Source organism: Theobroma cacao, chromosome 8 (assembly GCF_053813885.1).
Source record: "Theobroma cacao isolate CCN51 chromosome 8, ASM5381388v1, whole genome shotgun sequence".
Classification (NCBI taxonomy): domain Eukaryota; kingdom Viridiplantae; phylum Streptophyta; class Magnoliopsida; order Malvales; family Malvaceae; genus Theobroma; species Theobroma cacao.
Genome location: NC_142646.1, coordinates 3344508 through 3363345, shown reverse-complemented (window position 1 = coordinate 3363345; position 18838 = coordinate 3344508). Strand labels below are relative to the sequence as shown.

Here is an 18838-nt window from a genome sequence, read left to right as displayed (position 1 = left end):
ACATAATAGTGGTATTAATCTTAGGAAAAAACCAAGCAATACGATTCGGATGATCTCAAAGAATCAACTTATGTATTGTGCAATTAAGCTAAGCAAACGGTGAATAACAATAACAGTACTCCTCACTGGTGAGGACTAATAAAACAGGACAAGCCTAATCAACTGTGAAACAACATCAAGTCATCACTTCCATTCAAGGATCCAACTTCTCTTGTACAGAACCAAAGGATTAAGAAGGAAATAAAATCCAACAAAAAAAAGAAACAAAGGTTTTTCATGGAAATGACATACATGTCAAAGCTGGTTAGTGACACTGTGGTAAGAATATTTTACCGATGAATGGTCAAGGACTCCCAAGTTATCGGCGGCAGTTCTCTTTCTCATCTGTTGTTCTTGTTGGCCGAATAGGACTGCTAGGAGCAAGGACAGCTTGTTCCTTGTTGGTTGATTCATCCTGTTGATCATCATTTCTTTCTCTCAGCAATTTGTTGCCATTTGATGAAGCTGATCTCATTGCTCTTGGTAACTTCAACGGGATGTCGGACTCGCTTGGACAGTTATCTGTTCTTTTGGGAGGATCAGCCGTTTCTGTCTTTTGGGGCTCTGCGGCGTTCTCTGGCTGTGAAGTTGGTGGAGCAACGGGAACCAACTGGATCACTGATTTTCCCCATTTCTTTCTCCGATTAGGCTTTGGTGCATTGGGTTTATCCTGTCAGAAAAATAAGTCAACTTTGCATGAGCTTGACAAATGAAAAATGAGAGGATTATGCTAACCGAGCATAAAATTATTTAAAATAGGACATAAAAAATGTGGTGGGTAAATCATTCTGTGAATGGTTTTAAATATCATACAAGACCAGAAACGATACCAATGTGTTTCCAATGTCTGTGAGTGGTTTTCTCTTTGTAGCACAATCCTCATTTGTTTCAGCCGCCTTCTCACCCTCCAATGCATTCTGGAGTAGCATTGCCCCTTGAGCGACAAGGCTTTGCTCTTCGTTAGTGCCAACATCACTTGGCATGTTTGCCTCTGCTTCTCTATTGGAACATCTGACCGAAGAACAACCACATGACTGTCCACAAGAGTTTCCATTTGCTCTACACTGGCATTTCGGTGTCTTGCACCAAGACTTCTTACTGCAAGTGCAGCACAATCCATCAGTTTTCCCTGTAACCTCACCAGTACACCCCTTAATGTTTTCTGAGTCGTTGGCAACTAGTTGATGAATTCCTTCACTTGAGTGGCCTCTAGATCTAGAAGCTCTTCTCCTAAATGGCTTCTTTTCTGACTGCACCCACTCACCATCATCACTTGCATCCATATCTGAATGTTCTGACTCAGACGTATCCATGTCCTCCATAAAGATTATGGAGCTTCGGTGTTCCTATAATAATTTTTTCAAGTCAGGAAGTAGTTATTCAAAACCATTCTACTTTCAGTAACAATTAAGCTATAGAGGAGGGGAGTGGCACTTACCTGCTTCCGCAGCTCATACTTATGTCTTCCACCATTTAAGTCAGGGATGCCAGAATCCATGGTTCCTTTCATGGAGTATTGCTTCATGGTTGCATTCTGTTGCAAGGGTCATATATAGCTAATCAGTCAGGATCCAAAGCTTAACAGACATTAAAGGAAAAAATTGAACAGAGAACTGTTAATAATAAGCTGATACATATCATGTGATGCCTTACCACTTAAAGTTAGATTGAACATTAATATAAATAATGAACTAACCATCACTTTAACTTGATGGACAAGATCTGCCTTTTGTATCTCAAGTTGTCTAGCCAAACTACTAAGTTTCACCACCTTTTCCTTTAGATCTCTTATTTCTGCATCCTTTTCTCTGCAATGAACTTCCTGATCTCGCACTGAGCACCTTCATAAAAAGGTCAACAAGTAAATATATTGAAGCAAATAGAAAGTCAGACCCATGATGCAACAACCATGATACAAAAACAAAAAGTTGCAGCAAATCAATTAGTTAAAAAGGCAATAGCATGCACTTTTTTGGTTTGATAGATGCATTACCTTGAGGATGACGCTAAATTGAATAGATAATTCATAATATTTTTTGCATCAGCAAGAGACCGAACTTGGTTCCAACGTCCTCTGCCACTAAAAATACGTTCACGCTCTTCTGCTTCAGATAGTTGTGAGGCCATAGAGACCAGAGTGCTAGAAGTAGCAGCAAGCATGTTTTCTAGAGCAAAAATTCTTGAGTTTCTTGCACCTGGTGACATTGTCTCTGGACAATCACTGCATTTGGTAGCATTAATGGAAAAGTATTTGATCATTGGTTTACATAATAACATGGAGGAAAAAGAGAAAATGATTTGACATAATGAACAGCATATACAACATCAAAAAATTTAACCTTAAATCACTCTGCTTAAGCATCTCAGCTTCTTCCTTCAATCTCGCAACCTCCTTGGCCATCCTAGCCCTCCTATTGTACAAACAGAACATTATTTGAATATATTCAATGACAACATTATAATAAGAGCATCACAAGAAAGCTTCCACTTCATAGTTGGAATCTTATACAGTAGAAATTAATAGATTCTTAACCCAAATGCCATTACGTAATCAAACTTCCTCTGCCATCCTCTACAAAAACGAAGAGCTAGAGAGAAGGAGAAATTAAAAAAAAAAAGAAAAAGAAAAGAACAACTAAACAACTACAAAAGAGTTCTCCCAAACCATAGCATTATGAGATCTGGCCTATCCTTTTTAGCATGAGAAACAGTCCTTTCTTCCCCATTTTTTCCCTTGGACGAGGGGAGCTCATCGGCATCCCTAGTCAATGCACAATCTAGTTTAAAAGAGATTAAAGAGACCAAAAATTCAAAGACCAAAATAAGCAAACTGAAGTTAGGACTAATACCTTAAGCATACAACTCAAGTTACTCATAAAACCTAGTAGAAGTAAATCCTGCCTATTTTCACACTAGGCTGGAACCACAAAACATTCTCCTCAACTTCTAAGTCTAACGTCAGATCTAGTTTAAACAAAATTTTCTTTTTAGCTACAATTAGCAAACAAAAACAAAATAATGAAAAGTTCAAACACCTTAACAAAGCTATTGACAAATATCTTAAGTAGTATATCTAATTTTTTTAATTATGAGAGAGTGATTAATGCAGAAACCAAAAAACTTGTTGCAGCTCTGACAGAATGCACATGAAACCAGATTATGAAACAACACACAAATGTAAAAGATCATGTTTAACAAGCATTCAAACATCACAGAGAATTGAATCATCAAGCCAGTCAAACCGGCATATCTAAAATACTACACTGAATGACCAATGTTGACCATAACTAAAACAAAAGAGAGAGAGAGAGAAGATTAAAGGCATTCACTCAGACTCCTAGATTTAAATTAGTACTCTTCAAACAGTGTCCAAGAATGCTAAAGATAAATCATAAATTAGATAAAATGAAAGTTCAAACCAAATTCTGACCAAAGCTAAGTATTATAGCTAGAAATGGTGCAGAAGTAAGGGAGCTGGATATGAAATAAATAAAGAGGACTCACTCTTCCATTTGTCGTTCATATTCAGAGCGTACTTCATGTACCCTTACTGTGACCTCAAGTTCATGCTCAATTGTCTGCATTATTGCCTTCAAAAGAAAAATATAAATGAATAAAAAAATTGAAAACATAGCCCCTATCATGGCAATTCAAAAAGGATATTAGATCAAAACTATTTGGTCTATGCAATTCCAAAACAAACTAGTTAATCTTTTTGCACTTGTAAATACCTGAAATCCAGCACCATTGCCATTTCCAGCACCTGCATATCAAAGATAATATTATCATTGAGTTATAATTACAAAAAAAACAAGAAAAACTGCATGACACAAAAGAGCTCCTAACTGGAAGCTTCACGTGTTGAAGCTTTTCGAGATTCTAGAAGCTCCTTTAGCCTTTTCGTAGCCATAGCAGCCTCTTCAGTCTTTCTTTGCAAAACCTAAGATGCATATGCCAAGAGTGAGAACAGTTCCTTAGATTAAGGAAGATCAAAGCATTCCATGTAAAAATAAAAATTACCATTTTTTGCCTCTGATTCAGAGCTAAGAGCTTGTGCATCTCATACTCATTTCTCCTTCCCTCTTTCTTAAGCTAGTTATCAAGAAAAAAAGACGATATATGCGTTAACAAAACATTTTGTTGCTAAAATTATCTAAACTATACAACTCTCGAATTTTGAAAAAAGAAATCACACTCATTTGAATTCACATTTATGCCTTTCTACGTAACAAGTAATAACACTAAATTTCTGCTAACGACAAGTCATTTGATCGCATTTATGCCTTTCTATGAAACAAGTAACAAATGCATTCCCTTTCTTATACATTTGATAGCAGCTACTATTACAGAAGAACTATTTTAGATTTCTTTTGGTACAAGAGGGAGCGGTATGGCTTGAACCTTAGATCTCTACCCGTACGCCATCCCACTCTTACTGCTCAAGTGATACCAATATTTTAGATTTCAAACTAATATGACTTGGCAAAGTGGAGTATAATCTGGTATCAGAGTCACAACAACACTTATCGACTATTATCAATTATCAAATGATTACTATTCAGATCGTATGCCTGACACCAAATGCCAAAAATTCATGACATAGCCTGTGTAGACCTTAAAGAGGTATTGCAAATAAAAAATATCTATTACATAACAAAACCATGCATTTAATCTTATATTTGCTTGTACCTGAAGCACCTCTTTCTCTCGTGATGCTTTCCATAACCTAAATTGCTCAGATTCTTGCTTGATCTTATGTTGCAGTTGAACCTAAAAAAATGGACATTTGCATTGGTATGGTAAGCAAGAATCCAATCCCTATTTTGCAAAACCAATTGCAGTTTTTAAGATGAAAATTGGAGAATGTGGGATTCACCTTCTGAGATTTGATTCTCTGAATCTCATCCTGGAGTCGCCTTGCTGCCTCATCACTTTTCTGTTTTTGTCTCAAAAGTTGAGCTTGAGCATCTTGCTTCTTCTTCAACTCCGCAACCTGCAAAGCAGAATATTAATCTAGACTCTGATAGCTGTTGTTGACAGGAGCAAGAAAATTCAAAACTCACCTGTGCCTCAAGGACATTCAACTTCTGAAGGTATTCTTCCTTTAACTTTTGAGCACCGTCATCAGAAGTAGAAGATATGCTGGCAAGATTATGTCTCAGCTCTTCAATTTCTTTCTGTCAATTGACAAATTAAAAGAAATGAATTAATATACTAGAATGACACTAATCACAATATAACAAAAAAGCTTTGAATAGGAGACTAACCTGCAGAACCCTTTTTTCTTGTTCTAACTCATTAACTTTCTTCTCATAATGTTGTTTTAGAACTGAGGTGTCAGCACTTGAAAAATGCTTCATTTCAGCCTTAAACAAATCAAAAGCAGTTAGGAAAATAAAGAAAATGAAATAGCAAGTAAAGAAAAAGGTGAAACCAGATGGTCAGAAAATAAAGATGCTGCATTTGCAGGATAACATAAACATCTGAACAACTGTTTCACATAAAAGTTGTAGTAATAACTATTTCCAGCTTCTGATGGTTCTGCCTCCATAGAGGCAGGCACCACAGACTAAAAATGACTGTAAATGTTTCACTGACAAATATTCTTGAACCCCTAGCAGAAATGTAAAATGAAAAAAGACACTGGGTAGCCAAATTAAGATTTTCACTTAATGACCTAAGCAACATATACCTCTTTCTGTTCAAGTTTTTTGTCCAATTCCTTAAGTTCCTTGTCCAATTTTTCTTGGAGAGAGGAATGCTCCAGCTCCTTTTCATTATCCTCAATCTCATCTGCATATGAAGAAAGAATACTCTTATCTGCTATTGTTCTATGATAAGATCTTAAAAAGTTGAATAGAGATTGGAAGATTAACAGAGATGAAAAGATAGAAATGTAAAAGGCTTAAATGACGTCATCTCATATCAGAATTAAGTTAACTATACATGCACCCTAAACAATAATCACGAGGATGCCAATATGATGTGACGCGCATCAATGCATCAAAAGCATCAAAATTAGTCCTTAATGAGGTTCTTATACAAACCTGCACATGAAATTTTGCAAGCAAGACAAAAGATTATAGAGAGCTATTAAGAATAACTTTGGAGAGTTGACAATTATATGTATTTTACTTTCCTAAAATTGTAATAACTATTTAAAACATCTTAGAATCAACAGACAGAAAAATGTTATCAAACAAAAGGAGTTAGCATCTAACATGGTATCAAATAGTTAATGAGTTCACTATCCTAATTTACCTGAAGATGAATAATCATTTCCAGAAGAAAATAATGAATTTTTTGAGGTTCCATCATCATCAGAATCAGCACAATCAGAAAAACGACTACGTTTTGAGCTGTTTAAGCTTTTCAAACGTATCAATTCTCCTTCTAACTCTTGAATTTTCAACACATAAGTTTTCATCAAATCAAAATCCTGCAATAATGCAAAAGCACTTGCCAATTAAAGATTATATTTATCAACTGCTAGATTCACTAACTAGGCAAAGACCTAACCTGATTTTGATTAGAGTCAATCTCATCCCACGATTTACCGTTACGAACTGATTCAATTTGCATCATCAGTTTGTCTTTCTCAACCTGAAATATTATATACACATGAGATTGGTTGCCATTGACCAGTAAAAAGGAATTTTATAAAACCTAAACAATTGAAGACAAAAAAATAGAAAAACACCTGAGCATCAAGTGCACGTTGGGCTAATTGTTCACTAGTGAGTCTACGTTCATGAAGCTCCCGCTGTAGCTCTGCATTGCTCGCTTCAAGTAAAGATACTTTATGCTTGAGAATCTGGAATCACAAAAAAAGGCCTTATTTTAAGCAACTAAGGTAAGAAAGTCAAAGAATGTGTTTGCACTTCTCTATACAAAAGAGTAACCTGAAGTTCATCAAATGACCCATTGCCATCACCACGATAAAACAAAAGTTCAGCTTGCAATTGCTCAATTTGGCTCCGCATTCTTTGCAACTGAGCTGCCATTGGATCGCGGTTTATCTAATCAAGTATAAGGGATGAAGTAGTCAGAACAAGAATTATAATGCTTCGTGAAGAACTTTACTTCTTGCAAGTATGCTAAACAAGTATCTTACAACTGCCTTGTTCTGAATGTTTCGAGCACGATTGGCATACTTCAAAGTGTTTAGGGTTTCTTCAGCATTGGTGTCAGCCGGACTAACACAAGCTTCAATAAGATATAGAAAATCATACATATGCATACTCAGATATTTATAGCAGAAACTTGGGTGCAAGAAATGATAACAATAACACAACTATTTGGTTCTCTCAAATATATAAAAAGTTACCAATCATCACTGTTTTGCTGTTTCCTCCAAGAGAATCCTGAGAATTTAAATCTCCATCAGCAAACTTAAATTCCGAAACAAGGAGAACTATAGCCAATACATTTAAAACTATTTTAATTGCAAACCCAAAAGAAACATAAATATCACCACATCCAAGTAAATGTTTTAGAAAAGAATACTGAACTTGTTCTCCTTTTGCCTGATGTAGGTGACATCTATTTTCTAGCTATAAATGTTTTTACATTTTAAAATGTGAAGTAAGTAATGAGCTCACTTCTCATTGGTTCAGTGCTTAACAAATAGTCTCTGCATTGCACACTAATTATATATTTTAATGTATTAAACCTAAAAGAACTTGACAACTGATCAATAGCAATTTGATTTATGCTGTTCTAATTTTTCTGAATAGTCTACTTCAATGCAATGAAAGCATCCTATTAATCAACTAATAGAAATGGTTGTTCATAAATATCCAGAAAGTCAAAACATGCCTGTAACAAGCGAGTCAACTTGCTATCACGATATGGAACATGTCCTCCTTCTTTTCTCTTCTTCTCATCTCCTAAGGCACTAATCACATTCCCCAGAGCTAGTAGACCCTTATTTATATGAATACCTGCAACAACAAAATATCAAATTTTTAGATAACATAAAGCATAATGTTTCATGTTTGCGGCTTACTATTAGAATTTATCACTATTTTAGTCCATGAGGCTTTGAAAATCAGAAAATCAAAAAAATACCTTCTTTGAAGCGCATGCCATCAGCACCTGTTCTTTTTGCACGTTCTGATCCAGCAAGGTCCACCAAATGCAGCTTTGCACATAAGATATCATCACCGATGTCATCATTGATTACCCCGTTTGGGCAGCTGGCAATCTTCTTTTGCTCCACAGTTATTGTAAAGATGGCATGTGAACGACTGGAAATGGTGTAATGAACATTGCACTTGACATAAGCACAAGTTTACATAATATAAGAGAATTACATGATAAATAATTATGTAAACCTTACAAATCTATTGCATTTAACATGTAAACAGAAGATTTTTCTATCCTTATTTAAAAAATTAAGTAAAGCAACCCAAAAGCCAATTGAACAACTTGTTTGTATCTTTTATTACTCCAAAAAAAAATGCTTTTATAACAAATGAACATAGTATTTTAAAAAGAATACTAATTGTGGCAAACAAAAAACAAAAGGCAACGACTGCTAAAACATATAGCTTCAAAAAAAGCTCACCTTGATTGGCTATTCATATTGGTACTCCCTGTAGCTCGAGATAAAGAACCTCGTAACAAGTAAGATGCCATCTCTTCTTTCATCGCAACTTCTGCCTCAGTCACCCCAGCAAGTGTTATCCCTCCATTTACTGTTTCTCTAATTTGAATTGGAAGTCTTCCAGGAGCTGTGGGCTTTGCAAGAGACGCCCCTTCAACTTTAGACAAAGCAGCTGGATTTGAGTCAAGTAAGTCGAACACTTCTTCCTTAAAAATCTGTCAATTCCGAATAACATATATAAGCACATTACCTGATCACTAAGAAAAATAAGTATTTATTTTCATCAAACTAAATTACCTCAATAAATGATACTCTTATCAAAAATTCCGTGGAGTGTTTCGTTGCCTCGACTCGTTTAAATATAGTTTCCATAACCTTAGGAATAATGCCACCATTACCTCCTTCCCCAGTATAGTTGGTTCCCATAGTATATGTTTTACCAGACCCAGTCTTAAAGACACAAAAATATAATAACATAGTTAGTCGATTATAAAAATTTATAAAAAATAAAAGGAAATTAATAATTTAAAAGGAAAAATAAGAACTCACTAGAACATAATAAAACTAACCTGACCATATGCAAGTACAGTAGCATTATAACCATGAAAAATTGCATCAACAAGGGGAGCAACGCAATCATCATAAATCACTGAAGATGGCGATCCCCCTCCCCCATAAACATAATCATAGGTAAAAGCATGTGACCCAATCTGAACCTGTAATTGTAACAATAAAAAAAATTAAAAAAGAATCTCTATCAAGCTAAGAAATCAACATCTATATTCATTTCAAAATAAAAATTCACGGAAAATTTTAAAAAATAACAATACCTGAGGTTCGCCAGGAACAACGGTGATGCAATCTGTGCATCCATTGAGAAGCTCTGTAGTAATCAGCGGTCGAATATTAACGGCGACTCTTACGGACTCCGTGTTCTCCATCTCCTATATGATGCGATCCAAATCTAAAACGATACCTAAAACCCTAAATCAAGAAAAAGAAAATAATCAAACCATCAAAACATCTTTTAAATCACTCAAAATCAAATGCATCAGATATGAAATCCTTGAGCTGAGGAGATTATGCGAAACGAAAATGAAGACAAAAAGATTAATTTCAGAGGGGAATACCTGAAGGAGATGGAGTTTTTTTTTTTTTTTTTGCTTTTCGGATCCTTAGACGTTAGAATTTGAATTTTAGAAGAGACAAAGGAGGGACAGGGAATTTGAACGATCGAGGACAATGGGGGCAATTTTTTAAGCATTTAATAATTGAACTGGATTTGAGAAAAGGCGCTCAGGTCCGAATTCAAAATGTTGATGAGAGATAGAGAGGTGAGGTCACGTGACCTTCACGTGATTGTTTAAATAAGGCAACGTCATCCAAACAGCCTTGGCTTAAAATTGGGCGGTTGCCTGTAAGCCTGAAGGAGTGGTTAGCTTGGCCCTTGGTCTACTCCTAACTGTTTTTTCTTATATTTGAAATCATTGACTAATAAGTACTCATAATAAACATTTGCGAATATTTTTCTCTTTGTATTTTCTTGTATTTCACTATTTCTTTTGTATTTTCCTTTTTGGTTGAAGGAAAAAGTGAACAAAAGTCAACTTAATAAAATGAGATTTCATTAGTTGAATTTATAACTAAAACGAAAGGCTTTGTTTTTTTCAATTAGTGATACAAAAATAATTATTTGATTTTTCTCACAATGTATTTTTTATTATTTAATACTATTCGATAAAATATTCGTTATATCAAATAAAGTACGAGACATTCTAACAAATTACAAACTGCCCTTTTTTATATTCCTAATCTTTTAAATCTAAATAATAGAAACGGTCATAATCTTATTCTAGAGTGAACACAATTTAAGTCTAGAAGAGAAATAATTATATTTATAGGATAAAGATAATTACTCAATGATTATTCGCAGAAAATGAAGATACAAATATTCATTAAAGATATACATAAATTGTGTGATTATTATCACATTAAAACATGATTATTCAAATATTATTCACTTATTGAAATGAAATGTGATTAAATTAATAGTAATCAAAATACAGCAGTTATAAAATATAAGCCAATTAACCTAAACTTTATGCACAAAAAGCTAGTTTGATTTCGAAAATGGATTTGTCCGAAAGAATTGGTTTGACGCTAAGGCCCAGCCCATTTCATTCAAATCAAAGTGGCGGCTAGATTTTCAGTTTTGAGATTTGGACTCTCAAATACCCAAACAAAACGGTTAACGGCTTTTCTAAAGTGGGCCTCCCTCTTTTTTGGCAAGACTATCATAGCAATTAGCAAAGCAAAACATGATGAAAGTTGTGGTAAAAGGGGGATAAGAGATAAAGATAATGTTTGATCATGATGAGATAAATTGGAAAAAAAACTGAAAAAAAAAAATCAGTTATAGATTAATCCCAAAGGATAAAGAAGTGGGTAAACAAACTTTGGGGGGAAGGCACTTCAATTCCCCTGAATTGCCCTGAAAAGGTTCACAACACATTGATTTATGCACAAAAATTTAAATTATGCAAGTGTTTAACATATATATTAGTTAATTGTACTTTTGGATCTCATTTTGCTTCGATATATTAATAAGAGTGGTATGTTTTGAAAATACAAAATACTAGTAGTTAACAAAACGGTGAAAGATGACATTCAGAAGCAATGAAACAGAGAAATGAAGTCCGACCTGAGGTTGGTCGATTCATCAGACAAACTATTTCCATGGCGGCAGCAGCAGGAATAGGAAGGGTAGGAAGGGATATTGAGGAGTACAAAATCATGCCATGGACTTTGGCAAAACCCTTTTGGGAGGTCTGCAATTTTCTCAAGCAAAGAAAGCTTGCTCTTTCTAATTGTTTCTCATCTTCCTGCACATAGAAGACATATTAGTAAATCATTTCCAATTGGGATGGGGCCGAAGAACTTGTACAACTCAAATACAGAGTGAAGAGTATTTGATTTGATACAATGTTAATTGAAACAAGCTCTACACATTCCTCAAGTTTTCACTCAAGACTGTAAATAAACTGATCTTAATCCAGCACCCGAGGCTGCTCACACTTGTTTAAGTTAAAAAGTTGAGTTCAAACGAAGTTATTTTATTTCAAGCTTACTTTGTTTTTTAAAAAAAAAAAAATTATTGAAAGAAAATAAGCTTTGATTAACCGTATACCTTGAATTTGTGCATAAAACTTAAACTTTTATATGATAAAGGAAATTAAAATTCCAAATCTTCATTTAAAATACCATTAAAGAATTTGAAAGTTGAAATCACAAATTTCTAAGCCTAAAGAGTAAAGACAAATGCAAACTGGCCAATAATAAGAAAAGTCCTTTTCATATCATTTAGTCCCATGGAACAAGCTTACAAACAAGTTCATACAACTATATTAAACAAGCTAATTAATAAATTTATTATTTCTATTAATGAGCCATAAAATTATTAATGATGCAATTATAATGCGACGTCACAAGTGTTTGATTAAAAAAATTATCAAGGGGTTGTACTAGCTCATATAAAGATGCATGCTCACATAAGCACCATTGTGCTCATAAAGGTATATGGTCACATAAACACCATCGTGTCTTAATTGCACAATAAAATGTCATGTCAAATATATTAAATATATATTTCGCACCATTATACATTTGATAGTAAAAAAAAATACACTATATACAAAGATGTTAGATTTACATATCGATACCATTATACCTTAATATATAATAGGAATGCCACATAACTCATACCTTATAGTTTCTTTATTTCTCCAAACACCATAAAGTGATTCTCACCTTGAGGTAACAAAAAAAAAATCCATTATTAGTATGAAACAAAAAGAATTATCAATTGATATTTATATGTTCACATAAGCACCATTGTGCCTTTATTACACAATAAGAATACTACTTCAAATATATTAAATATTTATTTTGCACCAAAATACCTTAGATAAAATAATAAGAATGCATCATATACCATGATCCTAAATTCACACTTTGACACCATTATACCTTAATATATAATAGGAATACCACATGCCTACACCTGAAAGTTATTCTATTTCTCCAAACACCATAAAATCGTTATCACCTTTAAGGTAACTAACCAACCAAATCCATGTAAGTATGAATCAATTCCATGTGGTCATGATTAAAAAATAAAATTTTTTATTAAGACTATTGTACCTTAATGTAAAATCAGAATATTAAATTAACACATAAAGATATATGTTCACATAAGCATCATTATATCTTTATTGCGAAATATGAATGTCATGTCAAATATATTAAATATCTATTTCGCACTATTATACCTTCGATGGTAAAACAAAAATGCACCATATATAAATATATTAGATTTACATATTGTCACTATTATACCTTAATGTATAATAAGATTACAACATGCCCACACCTTAAAGTTTTCTTACTTCTCTAAACACCACAAAATGGTTCTCACATTAAGGTAATCAACCAAATCCATCATGAGCATGAAACAAAAAGAATTCTTAATTGATACTATATATTCACATAAGTACCATTGTGCCTTTATTATATAATAGGAATGCCACTTTAAATTAATTAAATATCTATCTTCCACCAAAATACCTTGAATTAAATAATAAGAATGCACCATATACCAAGATATTAGATTCACATATTGACACCATTATACCTTAATGTATAATAGAAATATCACATATCCACATCTTATAGTTTATTTACTTCCCTAAACACTTCAAAATGATTCTCACGTTAAGGTAACCAACCAAATCCATGTTGAGTATGAAACAAAAGGAATTCTTAATTGATACAATAAGTTCACATAAGCACCACTGTTCTTTTATTACACAATAGGAATGCCACTTTAAATATATTAAATATCTATTTTGCACCAAAATACTTTGGATTAAATAATAAGAATCACCATATACCAAGATGCTAAATTCACATATTGGCACTATTATATATTGATATATAATAAGAATGTCACATGCCTACACCTTAATTTTTTTTATTTTTTTGAACACAACAAAGTAGTTATCACCTTTAAGGTAACTAACCAACCAAATCCATCATAAGTGTAAAACAGTTTCATGTGGTCATGATTAAAAAATGAAATTTTCAATTGATATTATTATACCTTAATGTATAATCAAAATGTCAAATTAACATATAAAGACATATGTTCACATAAGGACCATTATGCCTTTATTGCACAATAGGAATGTTAAATCAAATATATTAAATATCTATTTCGCACTGTTATACCTTCAATGGTAAAACAAGAATGCATCATATCCAAAGATGTTAAATTTACATATCGATACTATTATACGTTAATATATAATATGAATGCTACATATCTACACCTTATAATTTCTTTACTTCTCCAAACACCACAAAGTGTTCTCATCTTAAGGTAACCAACCAAATTCATCATGAGTATAAAACAAAAAGAATTCACAATTAATATTACATATTCACATAAGCACCATTGTGCTTTATTACACAATAGGAATGTCACTTCAGATATATTTATTTTGCACCAAAATACCTTAGATTAAATAACAATAATGCACCATATACCAAAATATTATATTCATATATTGGCACCATTATGCCTTAATATATAATAGAAATGCCATATGCCTACACCTTAAAGGTTTTCTATTTCTCCAAACACCACAAAGAAGTTCTCACCTTTCAAGTAACTAACCAAATCCATCATAAGTATGAAACAATTTTATGTGGTCATGATTAAAAAAAATGAAATTTTCAATTGACGCCATTCTACCTTAATGTGCAATCCAAATGTCAAATTAAAACATAAAGATATATGCTCAAATAAGCACCATTGTGCCTTTATTTCATGATAGGAGTGTCATGTCAAATATATTAAATATCTATTTAGCACCATTATACCTTTAATACTAAAACAAGAAAGTACCATATACAAAGATATTAGATTTACATATCGGTACCACTATATCTTAATATATAATACGAATGCCACATGTCTACACCTTATAGTTTATTTACCTCTGCAAATATTATAAAGTGGTTCTCACCTTAAGGTAAACAACCAAATCCATCATAAGTATGAAACAACAGGAATTCTCAATTAATATTATATATTCATATAAGCATCATTGTGCTTTTATTACACAATAGGAATGTCATTTTAAATATATTAAATATATAGTTTGCACCAAAATATTAAATATTTATTTTGCACCAAAATACCTTAGATTTAATAATAAGAATGCACCATATACCTTAATATATAATAGGAATGCCACATGCTTACACCTTAATGTTTTTCTATTTTTCAAACACCACAATGAAGTTCTCACCTTTAAGGTAACTAACCAACCAAATCCATCATAAATATGAAACAATTCCATATGGTCACGATTAAAAAAAACGAAATTCTCAATTGACACCATTGTACCTTAACATGCAATCGGAATGTCAAATTAACACATAAATGTATATGCTCAAATAAGCACCATTGTGTCTTTATTTCACAATAGGAATGTCATGTCAAATATATTAAATATCTATTTCGCACAATTATACCTTCAATGGTAAAACAAGAATACACCATATACAAAAACATTATATTTACATATTGGCAACATTATACCTTAATATATAATAAAAATGTCACATGTCCACACCTAATAGTTTATTTACTTCTGCAAATACCACGAAGTAGTTTTCACTTTAAGGTAAACAACCATATCCATCATAAGTATGAAACAAAAGGAATTCTCAATTGATATTATATATTCATATAAGTACCATTGTGCCTTTTTTACACAATAGGAATGCCACTTTAAATATATTAATATATTGCACCAAAATACCATAGATTAAATAATAAGAATGCACCATATACTAAGATGCTAAATTCACATATTGATACCATTATACCTTAATATATAATAGGAATGCTATATGCTTACTCTCCTAACACCACAAAGTAGTTCTCACCTTTAAGGTAACTAACCAACCAAATCCAACATAAGTATGAAACAATTCCATGTGGTCATGATTAAGAAAACAAAATTCTCAATATAGACACCATTATACCGTAATGTACAATTGGAATGTCTAATAAACACATAAAGATATATGTTCACATAACCACCATTGTGCCTTTATTGCACAATAGGAATGCCATGTCAAATATATTAAATATCTATTTCCCACCACTATCCCTCGATGGTAAAACAAGAATGCACTATATACAAAGATGTTAGATTTATATAATGACACCATTATGCCTTAATGTATAATAGAAATGTCACATGCCCATACCTTATAGTTTATTTGCTTCTTCAAACACCACAAAGTGGTTCTCATCTTAAGGTAATCAACCAAAACCATCATGAGTATGAAACAAAAGGAATTGTCAATTGATACTATATGTTCATATAAGCACCATTGTGCCTTTATTACACAATAGGAATGCCACTTCAAATATATTAAATATATAGTTTGCACCAAAATATCTTGGATTAAATAATAAGAATGCACCATATACCAAAATGCTAGATTCACATATTGGCACCATTATACATTTATGTATAATAGGAATGCCACATGCTTACACTTTACAATTTTTTATTTCTCAAACACCACAAAGTAGTTCTCACCTTTAAGGTCACTAACCAACCAAATCTATCGTAAGTATAAAACAATTTCATATGGTCATGATTAAAAAAACAAAATTCTCAATTGACATCATTGTTCATTAATGTACAATTGAAATGTCAAATTATTACATAAAGTCTATGTTACATAAGCACCATTGTGTCTTTATTACACATTAAGAATGCCATAACAAATATATCATTATGTATTTTGAACCATAATACCTTTGATTAAATTATAGGAACGCACCATAAAACAATATAAGATTCACATATTGGCACCATTATACTTAATTTATAATAAAAATGCCACATACCACACCCTTAAAATTTATTTTTTTTCTCCAAACAACACAAAGTGGTTTTCACCTTAAGTAACCACTCAAATCCATTATGAGTTTCAAAAAATAAAATGTTCTATCGCACCTTGAATGAATTCAACAAAATTCTAATGTAGTATGATAGCATATTAAATAAGTTAATCAAAGAAGCTTCTGCAAACTTCGCATTTTCCATTACTAATAAGCATGCAAAGCTCTCATGCATGATTGTGCAAAAGAAAACAATAATGCACAACAACAACAACAAAATAAATAACTGAAAGAAAACATAAATGAAAATGGATGAAAGTGCATGCATCATAGGCCAAACAACCAGAACCTAAAACATCCAATGACTCATTTAAGCTCCCCCATATATTTAAGCTCATACATAAAGAACACAAAGAAAAGTGTTCTCAACAAAAAATCATCAAAAGAAAGACTCAGAGACAAAAAGAATTATTGAAATGTACAAGAAATTCTTTAACTGATAGAAACTTGCCTCGAAATTCTTACGCAGCATTCCATGGTTCTGGATCAAGAAGTATTAAATATGTCAAAGCATTCATAGTCCAAACTCTTACCTGATCATTACAAACAAAACCTTAATGCAACAAATTGGCAATTGACAAGAATTTAAAAATCAAAACCTTCTACCAAAAAGCAAAGTAGAAGAATACAATGGTAAAAACAATTATAGTAATGAATTAGGCCATTACTATTACATTACTTATATGTTGCTGCATTGCACTATTGCATATCGAACCGAAGCCAAATATTCTTACAAAATTAGCAACAATTATACCGATTTTCGTCGTTTAATAAATAATTTAAAACAATAAAGTGCAATAGTAACAATACCAGAGGCTCCCTCTGCACCAAGCACGAGAACTGTTCTTTGTCTGGCTGTACGGAATTAATTATTCTAATCATGCGTATCGAATGCAGATGAAATTATATACCCTTTGTATTGGACCTTGCGTGTCATCACCCAGAGAATTGAAAAAAGTGAAAGTACTAAGCTGTAAGGAGTATCCTGCTGAAATGGTGACTATCCTTGCAAGGACGTTGGGCCTGGCTTAACTGGATATGAACAGGTGTGTGCAAATCATATCCATTGTTCAAAGTATAATTTCGGTGTGAGCTTCTGGTAGCTTCATTTGCTTCCCTTGTTCCATAAACCTGAGACCCAAAATTGTGCTCTTTAGAAGTATCAAGAGGAAAATTCTTCATTTGCTTAAATTCCAAGATTATTCACAGGCCTTTTGGCCTACTGGTATTAGGTTTGTCAGACTTTGGTGCTGTTACTTTCATGAGAACCAAGGAAAAGAGTTATAAAGGAAGAGTGAATCATAGGTGAACATGGGATATTCTTAGCAATTATCAAATAATCTGGGCCAGTACCTTCTTTCAGTATTTTCTTGGCACATGAGGTCTACCTTCTTATACAGTTCTAGATTCTCCTGATGAATGAGGTGCCCTTGCAATTCAACAAATGAAAGTTGCTCAACAATAAAATATATGAAAATCTGAAAAAAAAAATTCTGCAAAAACAATAACAGTGTAAAAAATAGTTATGAAGGAATGTGAGTAGCAGTAGTAGTAGTTCTTGGAACCTGGAGTCTTTGAGTGGTTTGTTGGAATGTGCGAATAGAAGCTTTTGGCGGCTCATCGCTGGCGTTTGTCGAGGAATATTGTTGAATTAAAGAAGTGTTAACCGCGGAGGTGGTTTTTCAACTGAAGCAGTGGCGGCTCAACAGTGGTGGTGCGTTGAGAAGGATAGCATTCGGCTTGGAGACGCGTAGGAGAGAAAACGTGGGAGGCGTGGGGCTTGAGAAAGGAGATTACTAAGGGGAAGGCGAGGTAGTAGCTCTTGGAACCTAGAGTCTTTCAATGGTTTGTTGAAATGTGAGATCAGAAGCGTTTTGTGGCTCGTCGCCGGCGTTTGTCGGGGAATGTTGTTGTATTGAAGAAGTTTTAACCGTAAAGGCGGTTGTTCGACTGAAGTAGCGGCGGCTCAACGATGGTGATGTGTAGAGAAGGATAGCGACCTTTGGCTTGGCAACGGGCAGGAGAGAGAATGTGAGAAGCGTGGGGCTTGAGAAAGGAGATGACTAAGGGAAATATAGCCATGGCCGGCTCTGTGTATTGAGGTCTGGGTTCAGCCTTCTCTATCAGGAAACTGCGAACGATTC

General features: G+C 33.2%; 1 protein-coding gene across 2 annotated transcripts; it reads right to left on the bottom strand.

The window, feature by feature from the left end:
* Positions 1-50: 50 nt before the first annotated feature.
* On the bottom strand, positions 51-18570 carry LOC18591807 (P-loop containing nucleoside triphosphate hydrolases superfamily protein). 2 transcript variants are annotated; one of them, XM_088809017.1, is made up of 33 exons: positions 18260-18570; positions 18048-18123; positions 17505-17825; positions 17146-17227; positions 12410-12454; positions 11349-11529; positions 9478-9631; positions 9217-9363; positions 8945-9097; positions 8609-8862; positions 8110-8288; positions 7858-7982; positions 7367-7403; positions 7154-7245; positions 6942-7058; positions 6740-6853; positions 6559-6642; positions 6301-6478; positions 5732-5832; positions 5307-5405; positions 5103-5216; positions 4916-5032; positions 4729-4809; positions 4060-4131; positions 3886-3979; positions 3771-3802; positions 3544-3629; positions 2379-2450; positions 2033-2260; positions 1736-1880; positions 1478-1573; positions 870-1385; positions 51-709 (listed from the first exon to the last, which is right to left on the bottom strand). In XM_088809017.1, exons 7-33 carry the CDS (start codon positions 9586-9588, stop codon positions 359-361), a joined length of 3795 nt encoding a protein of 1264 aa, XP_088665143.1. In that variant the 5' UTR covers positions 9589-9631; positions 11349-11529; positions 12410-12454; positions 17146-17227; positions 17505-17825; positions 18048-18123; positions 18260-18570; the 3' UTR covers positions 51-358. The 2 variants fall into 2 exon arrangements, with proteins under 2 accessions (XP_088665143.1, XP_017981679.1); XM_018126190.2 differs by lacking the exons at positions 11349-11529; positions 12410-12454; positions 17146-17227; ... (1 more) ...; positions 18048-18123; positions 18260-18570 and adding an exon at positions 9778-9913.
* Between the last annotated feature and the right edge of the window lie 268 nt (positions 18571-18838).